General features: G+C 69.8%; 2 protein-coding genes across 2 annotated transcripts in view; both read left to right on the top strand.

Moving 5' to 3' along the window:
- Window positions 1-350: 350 nt before the first annotated feature.
- Window positions 351-6,470, top strand: GPAA1 (glycosylphosphatidylinositol anchor attachment 1). Its single transcript, XM_074145609.1, has 12 exons — window positions 351-424; window positions 510-689; window positions 800-911; window positions 1,660-1,807; window positions 2,704-2,805; window positions 2,888-3,084; window positions 3,842-4,038; window positions 4,158-4,311; window positions 4,391-4,430; window positions 4,475-4,763; window positions 5,421-5,591; window positions 6,227-6,470. Exons 1-12 carry the CDS (start codon window positions 351-353, stop codon window positions 6,468-6,470), a joined length of 1,908 nt encoding a protein of 635 aa, XP_074001710.1.
- Window positions 6,471-7,944: 1,474 nt separating this feature from the next.
- Window positions 7,945-9,640, top strand: part of HGH1 (HGH1 homolog) — a 4,261-nt gene continuing 2,565 nt past the window's right edge. Inside the window, exons 1-3 of the mRNA XM_074144734.1 lie at window positions 7,945-8,031; window positions 9,198-9,319; window positions 9,496-9,622. Of these exons, the coding sequence (XP_074000835.1) occupies window positions 7,945-8,031; window positions 9,198-9,319; window positions 9,496-9,622 (336 nt within the window). The remainder of the gene's footprint in view (window positions 8,032-9,197; window positions 9,320-9,495; window positions 9,623-9,640) is intronic.

Genomic DNA, 9,640 nt, shown 5'->3' on the forward strand with positions numbered 1-9,640 from the left:
TGGGGCCGTGGGGTGCAGGGATGGGGCCGTGGGGGTGCGTGTGGGGCAGGGATGGGGCCGTGGGGTGCAGGGATGGGGCCGTGGGGGTGCGTGTGGGGCAGGGATGGGGCCGTGGGGGTGCGTGTGGGGCAGGGATGGGGCCGTGGGGTGCAGGGATGGGATCTGTAGGGCATGTGGGGCAGGGACAGGCCGTTTGGGGTCAGGCCTGTGGGGCGCACCGGGGCCCATGGGTGCCTGGGGGAGGATCCTGGCTGGATCCATGGGCATCCCCAGGGGAGGAGTGCCGTGGGGCAGCCCCCCCAGTGCCGGTGGGGACCCCCATCCTTCCCCTAACAGCCCGGGCCCCCACCATGGGGCTGCTGTCGGACCCCCACTGCCGGCGGGCGCTCTCCCGCCTCATCCTGCGCCTCAACACCCCGCTCTGGTGAGTGCCGGGGGGGGCTGCCGGAGGGGGTGCCAGGGGTGTCGTCCCCCCCTTCCCTGAGGCCCCATCCGTCCCTGCCCCACAGTGCCCTGAGCTACGTGGTGGGGCTGGGCTGGTTCCTGGCCTTGGCCTTCCAGCCCCTGGCCCCCCGCACCTACATGTCGGAGAACGCCATGGGCTCCACCATGGTGGAGGAGCAGTTCCTCTTCGGGGAGAGGGCCCTCTCCTACGCCCGCGAGTTTGCCGGCCACAAGAAGAAAGCGGGGTGAGCTGGGGGGTGCCCTTCGGTTGGAGGGGGTGGGGGGGGGCAGCGGTTCCTTCCCCCCCCCGTGGGTTTTTTGGGGGGTTTAATCACACCTCTCCCCCGCTCCCCAGGGGCATGCCGGTGGCCTGGCTGGAGAAGACCATGTGGACGCTGGGGCTGGAGGTTCATCGACAGCCCTTCTCCCGCACCCTGCCCTTCCCCGACGAGCTCCGCGAGCGCTACGTACGTACAGACCCCCCCAAAAAAACCCCAAAGCCCCCCCCCCATCCGGGGAGGGGCCCCAGTTGAGGCTTCCCCCCAGCTCCTGGGGCTGGGGGTTCACCCACAGCCCTTCTCCCGCACCCTGCCCTTCCCCAATGAGCTCCGTGAGTGCCACATACGTACAGACCACCCCAAAGCCCCCCCATCCCAGGATAGGGGCCCCAGTTTCTGGGGCTGGGGGTTCACCCAGAGCGCTTCTCCCGCTCCCTGCTCTTCCCAACATACAGACCCCCCCAAAACCCCCCTATCTCGGGGTGGGGGACCCAGCCGAGGCTCCCCCCTGGCCTTCTGGGGCTGGGGGTTCACCCACAGCCCTTCTCCCGCACCCTGCCCTCCCCTACATACGCACAGACCCCCCCCAAACCCCGCTATGTCATGGTGGGGGGCCTGGCTGAGGCCTGTCCCCCCTCTTCCTGGGGCTGGGGGTTCACCCACAGCCCTTTTCCTGTACCGTGCCCTTCCCTACATACAGACCCCCCCCAAAAGTCTCCCATCTCAGGGTGGGGGGGCTCAGTTGAGCCTTTTCCCCCCGCAGGGGAAAAGGGTGCACCCACAGCCCTTCTCCCGCACCCTGCCCTTCCCCAACAAGCTCCACGAGCGCTACGTACGTACAGACCCCCCCCAAAACCCCCTTATCTTGGGGGGGGGGGGGCGATTGAGGCTTTCCCCCCCACCTCTGACAGCCCCCCGCCCCCCTGTGTCTCGGCAGATGGTGAAGGGCACCAACGTGTACGGCATCCTGCGGGCGCCGCGCGCCGCCAGCACCGAGGCGCTGGTGCTGAGCGTGCCCTGCAGCGAGGGGCCCCACAACAACCAGGCCGTGGGGCTGATGCTGGCCCTCGCCTCCTACTTCCGAGGTGAGGCCACCGGGGGGGGGGGTGCTGTGGGGTGCCAGGGTGGTGGCCAGGGGGGTCCCTGGGCAGGTCCTGGGGCTGCGCCAGGCTCTGCCAGGGCTGCACCCGGCTCTGCCATGTCAATGGCTGGGCTCTGCCAGGGCTGTGCTGGGCACCAGAGCTCTGCCAGAGCAGGGACTGGGCTCTGCCAGGGCTGTGCCAGGCTCTACCAGGACTGTGCCAGGCACCAGGGCTCTGCCGGGCTCTGCCAGGGCAGGGACTGGGCTCTGATGATCTTTGCCAGGCTCTGTACCAGGCACCGGGGCTGTGCCAGGCTCTGTACCAGGCACCGAGGCTTTGCCAGGGCAGGGACGAGGCTTTGCCAGGGCTGTGCCGGGCACCGGGGCTGTGCCAGGCTCTGTACCAGGCACCGAGGCTGTGCCAGGCTTTGCCAGGGCAGGGATGAGGCTTTGCCAGGGCTGTGCCACACTTTGCTGTGGTAGGGACCAGGCTGTGCCAGGCTCTCCCGGATCTGTGCCAAGCACCGAGGCTGTGCCAGGCTTTGCCAGGGCAGGGAGTGGCCTCTGCCAGGGTTGTGCTGGGCTCTGCTGGGGCTCTGCCAGGCTTTGCCACATCTGTGCCAGGCACCACGGTTGTGCCAGGCTCTGCCAGGGCAGGGACTGGGCTCTGCCAGGCTTTGTTGGGGGAGGGACCAGGCTTCACTGGGGCTGTGCCAGGCTCTGCCAGGGCTGTGATGGGCACCATGGTTCTGCCAGGGCTGTGCCAGGCTCTACCAGGGCAGGGACTGGGCTCCGTTGGGGCTCTGCTGGGCTTTGCCAGGGCTGTGCCGGGCACCGGGGCTGTGCCAGGCTCTGCCGTGGCAGGGACCAGTTTACCGCAGCCGCCCCATTTGCCTCCAGGCCAGATCTACTGGGCGAAGGACATCATCTTCCTGGTGAACGAGCACGACCTGCTGGGCATGGAGGCCTGGCTGGAGGCCTACCACGACGTCAACCTCACCGGTGAGCGGGGGGCTCGGGGCGGGGGACACACCGTGGCCGTTCCCCGGCCGTGCCGGTGGAGCTGACGGCACGGTGCCCGCAGAGATCCAGTCCTCGGGGACGCTGGGCCGGGCGGGGGCCATCCAGGCGGCCATCGCGCTGGAGCTGAGCAGCGACGTGGTGACCAGCTTCGACGTGGCGGTGGAAGGGCTCAACGGGCAGCTGCCCAACCTCGACCTCCTCAACCTCTTCCACGCCTTCTGCCAGAAGAACGGCCTCCTCTGCACCATCCAGGGCAAGGTGGGACCGCGGGGACACCCCGGGGGGGCTCCTCTCCCACCCAGACGGTGTCACAGGCGGCCAGGAGCATCCTGGCTTGTGTCATGGAGTCAGAAAATGGTTTGGGTGGGAAGGGACCTTGAAGAACACCGAACCCAACCCCCCGCCCTGGGCAGGGACACCTCCCACCAGAGCAGGTTGCTCCAAGCCCCCTCCAACCTGGCCTTGAACCCCTCCAGGGATGGGGCAGCCACAGCTTCTCTGGGCAACCTGGGCCAGGCTCTCACCACCCTCAGGGGGAAGAATTTTCTCCCCAGATCTCACCTCAATCTCCCCTTTTTCAGCTTAAAACCCTTCCCCCTTGTCCCATCGCTCCCCTCCCTGATCCAGAGTCCCTCCCCAGCTTTCCTGGAGCCCCTTGAGGGACTGGAAGGGGCTCCAAGGTCTCCCTGGAGCCTTCTCTTCTCCAGGCTGAACCCCCCCAGCTCTCTCAGCCTGTCCATTGCTGGGTCACAGAGTCACCGACTGGTTTGGGTGGGAAGGGACCTTTAAAGCCACCCCCTGCCCTGGGCAGGGACATCTTCAACCAGACCGGGTTGCCCAGATCCAACCGGACCTGGGACGTTTCCAGGGATGGGGCAGCCACAGCTTCTCTGGGCAACCTGGGCCAGGCTCTCACCACCCTCACAGCAAAGAATTCCTTCCTTCTCTCCAGTCTGAACCTCCCCTCTCCCAGTTTAACGCCGTTTCCTGCCTGTTCCCCCCCTGCCCCCGGCAGCTGCCCCGCTCGGACTGGGACTCGCTGCCCGCCTTCGCCCACAGCCTCCAGACGCTGCTGCTGATGGTGCTGGCCCAAGCCTCGGGGCAACCCCGCGGCGACCACGGCCTCTTCCTGCGCTACCGCATCGAGGCCATCACCCTCCGCGGCATCAACAGCTTCCGGCAGTACAAGTACGACATGACCACCGTGGGCAAGTGAGTGTGGGGACGCCGGGACGGGGGGGACATTAAGGGTAGGGGTGGGGGGTCCTGGGGTGCTGTGTCCCGTCTCCCCCCCCCCCCCCCAGTCCCGTGACCCTGCCCGGTGCCCGCAGGACGCTGGAGGGGATGTTTCGGAAGCTCAACAACCTGCTGGAGCGCCTGCACCAGTCCTACTTCTTCTACCTCCTGCCCTCCCTCTCCCGCTTCGTCTCCATCGGGGTCTACATGCCGGCCTTCGGCTTCCTCATCCTCGTCCTCATCCTCAAGATATCCTTTCGGGGTGAAGGCGGAGGGCCTTGGGGGGGGTGTCCAAACCTTCTCCTCTCCTTTCCTTCACCACCCCCACGCCCTGGATCTCTGGATGAAGCTGAGCAAGAGCGAGACGGGTGGCAGCGAGCGGCTCTGGGACGCTGACCACGCCACCGGGGAGGTCGGGACCCTTCCCCTCCCCGTCCCCCTCCCCACGGAGCGCCCCCCCCCCCGGTCTCACTCCCCCCTCCCCCTCCCTGGTTCTTTATCCAGGAGTCCCGTCCCGGATTGCTGGCCCTGGTGCCGCCGCTGGTCATTTGCCACGCCGCCGGCCTGGCCCTCTACTTCTTGCCGGTGCTGGGGCAGCACGTGGCCACCCAGCACTTCCCCGTCTCCGAGTCGGAGGCCGTGGTCCTCACCGTCATCGCCATCTACGTGGCCGGCATGGCCCTGCCCCACAACACCCACAGGTGAGGGGGGCCTGGGGGGTGCTGTTATGGGATCACTGAGGGGTTTGGGTGGGAAGGGACCTTAAAGAACATCAAATCCAACCCCCCACCCTGGGCAGGGACACCTCCCACCAGAGCAGGTTGCTCCAAGCCCCCTCCAACCTGGCCTTGAACCCCTCCAGGGATGGGGCAGCCACAGCTTCTCTGGGCAACCTGGGCCAGGCTCTCACCACCCTCACAGCAAAGAAGTTCCTCCCAAGATTTCACCTAAATCTCCCCTTTTTCAGCTTAAAACCCTTCCCCCTCCTCCTATGGCTCCCCTCCCTGATCCAGAGTCCCTCCCCAGCTTTCCTGGAGCCCCTTTAGGGACTGGAAGGGGCCACCATAAGGACACAGGGGGCTTGCTGGGCTGCCAGAGCAGGTTGCCAGCCCATGGCCAGCTTCCCCCCAAGCCCTTCCCTCCATCCCCAGCCTGGGCTGGGACGGGGGGTTGTCGTTCCCCGCCCCCCCTGGGGACAGGACCCTGCCCTTGGCCTGGTTGAACCCCATGAGGTTCCCACGGTCCCACCTCTCCCGGTCCCTCTGGGGGGTGTCCCCTTCCCTCAGCCGTGCCACCACCCAGCTTGGTGCCACGGCAGGCTGTCTGAGTGTGTCCCCCCCATCCCCGTGTCCCCGCAGGGTGCTGTCGGGGGGTGGCAGTGACCGGGGCTGGATGACGCTGAAGCTGGTGGCCCTGCTGTACCTGGCCCTGCAGCTGGGCTGCCTGGCCCTCCTCAACTTCTCCCTGGGCTTCCTCCTGGCCGCCACCATGGTCCCCGCCGCCGCCGCCGTCCAGCCCAATGGCCCCAAGTCAGTGGGGACGTGGGGGGGGGGGACGGGACGGGGATGGGGCGGGATGGGACCCCTGCTCCTGTCAGGGGGCGCTGGGGGGCTCTCCCTGGGGTGGGGAGATGGTGGAGAGTGATGGAGGCTCTTCCTGGGGTGATGCCAGGGGGATGCTCTGGGCTCTTCTGGGGGCAGAGAGGCTGGGGGGACGCTGGGGGGGCTCTCCCCGGGGTGGGAGGGATGCTGGGGGGCTCTCCCCGGGGTGGGGGGACGCTGGGGGGCTCTCCCTAGGGTGGGGGGGACGCTGGGGGGCTCTCCCCAGGGTGGGGGGACGCTGGTGGGTGCTGGGGGCTCTCCCTAGGGTGATGCCAGGGGGGTGCTCTGGGCTCTTCTGGGGGCAGGGAGGGTGGGGGGACTCTCCCCAGGACAGGGGCACGGTGGGGGGGTGCTGGGGGGCTCTCTCCGGGGGGGGGATGCTGGGGGGCTCATGCTGGGGGGGTGTGTCTCTCCCAGGGCTGTGAGGATGCTGAGGGGAGGCTGGGGGGTCTCTGCCCATTGGGGGGGGGGATGCCAAGGGGATGCCGGGGGGGCTCTCCCCGGGCCGTGGGGACGCCGGGGGGTGTCTCCCCCATCTGAGGGTGCCCCCCCCTGCCCCGCAGGGTGCTGCTGGCGGCGCTGCTGGTGGTGGCCACGCCGGCGGCCACGCTGCTGCTGGGCATCTTCCTGCAGCGGGAGCTGGTGGAGGCGCCGGCGGGGGCGGGCGAGGGCTGGCAGCTCTTCCTGGCCGCGCTGGCCCAGGGGCTACTGCAGCACCACCTCTACGGGTCCTTCCTCTGCCCCCTCCTCGCCATCGGCCTCTACCCCTGCTGGCTGCTGCTCTGGAACGTCCTCTGCTGGAAGTGAGGGGCTGGCCCACCCACCGACGGACCCACGGACAGACCGACGGACCCACAGAGACCCCCAGAGAGACCCAGGGATGGACCCCCAGAGAGACTCAAAGAGAGACCCACGGAGACCATGAACAGACCCACAGAGAGACCAACAGAGACCCATGGACGGACCCACAGAGAGACCCACGGATGGACCCATGGACAGACCCGCGGAGAGACCCACAGAGAGACCAACAGAGACCCATGGGCAGACCCCCATGGACAGACCCATAGTGACACCCACAGACCCACAGAGAGACCCACGGAGACGCCATGGACCCGGAGAGAGACCCAGGGATGGACCCATGGAGAGACCCACAGAGAGACCCATAAACATGTGGGTCAGAGACCCATGGACAGAGTGAGAGACCCACAGCCGGACAGTGGGGCTGGGGGTCTGGCAGAGCGATGTCCCTGTCCCCACGGGACAGGGGTCCTGCCCTGGGGGGGGCTGGGGTGGGTACCCTCCCAGTGGAGCTGCGGCCCCCCGTGTGTGGGGATGGGGGGCTGCAGTGCCTGGTCGGCACTGGGGGGGGGTTAGGGGCTGCCCGGTGTGTATGGGGGGGGGGTCTCCCTGTCAGTCCCAGGGGGTGTTGGTGGGGTCCCCAGCCTGTACCGGGGGGGTCCCAGCACGGTCTGTATGGGGGGGGGTGTCAGTTGCTGCATCGTGTACTGGGGGGGGCGGGGAGGTCCCCCATCTGTACTGGGGGGGTCTTGGCAGGGTCTGTGCAGGGTGTGGGGGGGTCTCTCCCCAGTCGGTCCTGGGGTGGGGTCAGTGGGGTCCCCAATCTGTAGCGGGGGGGGTGTGTCTCTCCCCAGTCTGTCCCGAGGGGGGGGGGTTGGGTTGGTGGGGGCCCCCCATTTGTCCTGGGGGGCCCCGGTCACCATCTGTACAGGGTGTGGGGGGGGTCTCTCCCTGGTCGTTACTGGGGGGGACTGGTGGGGTCCCCCATCTATTTTCCCCGGGGGTCCCAGCACGGTGTGTACGGGGGGGGGGGTCTCTCCCCGGTTGGTCCCAGTGGGAGGGGTCGGGGGGGTTCCTCATCTGTCCCGGGGGTCCCAGCACGGTCTGTCCTGGGGGGGGGGGCGCTGTCGGTGGGGTCCCCCATCTGTCCCGGGGGGGGGTCGGTGGGGGTGTCCCCCATCTGTCCCGGGGGGGGGGGTCTCTCCCCAGCCCGTCCCACTGGGAGGGGTCGGGGTCGGGGTCGGTCTGTCCCGGGGGGGGGGGGGGGGGGGGCTGCAATAAAGGCGGAGTAACGGGAACGGAGCCGGTGTCCGTGTTATTTGAGGGGGGGGGGGGGGGAATGAACCGGGGAGGGGGCGTGGTCCGTGACGTCGCTTCCTGCGGCGGGTGACGTCAGGGCGGGTACGTCACGTCCGGGGGGGGGGGGGGTAGGTGTCGGCGTCCCCTCGACCTCGGCGCGGCGGCCGCCGGGAGCAGCGGAGCGATGGCGGCGGTGGCGGCGGTGCGGAGCCTCCCGCTGCGGCCCTACGGCCGCCTCCTGCTGCCCAGGGCCCGGACCGCGCCCGCCAGGGTGAGACCCGCACCGGGACCCGCCGCCGACCGCACACACACCCCCCCACACCCCCCCCCCCCGCGGCCCCGGGAAGGTCACCGGGCGGGGGCGGGGAGCGGGGATGGGCCCGCAATGGCGGCACCCGCGGCCACGGTCCGCCCCTCCCCCCCCCATCCGGCCCGGTGGGACCGATCCCCGCCCGGTGTGTGTCCCCCCCCGGCCCGGTGGACCGATCCCCGCCCGGTGTGTGTCCCCCCCCGGCCCGGTGGGACCGATCCCCGCCCGGTGTGTGTCCCCCCCCGGCCCGGTGGGACCGATCCCCGCCCGGTGTTCCCGGTGTGTGTCCCCCCCCTCGCCCAGCCCTGCCCGGTGGGCCCGGTTTCCCCCCCCGCCCCGACACCATCCTGCCCGCCCCGGTGGGACCGATCCCCGCCCGGTGTGTGTCCCCCCCAGCCCTGCCCGGTGGCCCCGGTGTGTGTCCCCCCGGCCCGGTGGGACCGATCCCTGCCCGGTGGCCCCAGCTCCCCCCCCCGCCTCCCCGATCCCTGCCCCTCCCGGTGGGCCCGATCCCTGCTCGGTTCCCCCCCTCCCCCCCCAAGCCGTGCCCGGTGTCCCTGGTTTCCCCCCCCCCCCCCCAGCCACTATCTTGCCCGGTGTCCCCGGTGTGTGCCCCCAGCCCTGCCCGGTGTCACCGGTTCCCCCACCACCAGCCCTGCCCGCCTGGGTGGTCCCCCCCCATCCCTGCCCAGTGTCCCCAGTTTACCCCCCCCATCCCTGCCCAGTGCCCCCAGTTTCCCCCCCCTTCATTCCTCCCCAGTCCCCGCCCAGTATCCCCGATCCCCCCCCATCTTATCACTCCCTAGTCCCCCCCATTCCCTGCCCAGTGTCCCCAGTTCCTCCCCCCTAATCCCTGCCCAGCGTCCCCAGTTTCTCCCCCCACCATCTGTCCCCAGTCCCCCCGATCCCTGCCCAGTGTCCCAGTTCCTCCCCCCATTCCCTGCCCGGTGTTCCCGATTTCCCCCCCCCCATCCCTCCCAGTCCCCCCCATTCCCTGCCCGGTGTTCCCGAATTCCCTCCCCAGTCCCCCCCCCAGATTCCTCCCTGGTTGCCCCCCATCCCTGCCCGGTGCCCCCACCCCCAGACTCCATCCCCGCTCCCTGACACCCCTGTGTCCCCCCCCCCAGGCCCCCCTGTCGTCCTTCTCGGGGCTGTCCCGGGGGAGGAAGGTGGCCCTGTCTGCGCTGGGGGTGCTGGCGGCGGGGGGGGGGGGGCCTGGCCCTGGCCCTGGGCTCGGCGCTGGAGGCCGGCGAGTTGGAGATGCACCCCCCCAGCTTCCCCTGGAGCCACGGCGGGGCCCTGGCCGCCCTGGACCACGCCAGGTACCGCCCGGGGGGGGGGGGGACGGATACGGGGTGGGGGGGGAGGGCGAGGTGGGGGTGTCCCGTCACCTCCTTCTGTTCTTCCTCCTCCTCTTCCTCGCAGCCTGCGGCGCGGGTTCCAGGTGTACAAGCAGGTGTGCTCGGCCTGTCACAGCATGGAGTACCTGGCCTTCCGCAACCTCATCGGCGTCACCCACACCGAGGCCGAGGCCAAGGCGCTGGCTGAGGAGGTGGGCGCCGGCGGGACC

This window comes from Numenius arquata, chromosome 3, assembly GCF_964106895.1.
Source record: "Numenius arquata chromosome 3, bNumArq3.hap1.1, whole genome shotgun sequence".
Classification (NCBI taxonomy): Eukaryota; Metazoa; Chordata; class Aves; order Charadriiformes; family Scolopacidae; genus Numenius; species Numenius arquata.

Coding starts and splice junctions, on each gene's coding strand:
- GPAA1 (XM_074145609.1), top strand. CDS start 351: ATGGGGCTGCTGTCGGACCCCCACTGCCGGCGGGCGCTCTCCCGCCTC. Junction 912..1,659: donor ACGAGCTCCGCGAGCGCTAC/GTACGTACAGAC, acceptor GTGTCTCGGCAG/ATGGTGAAGGGCACCAACGT. Junction 4,312..4,390: donor TCCTCGTCCTCATCCTCAAG/ATATCCTTTCGG, acceptor CACCACCCCCAC/GCCCTGGATCTCTGGATGAA.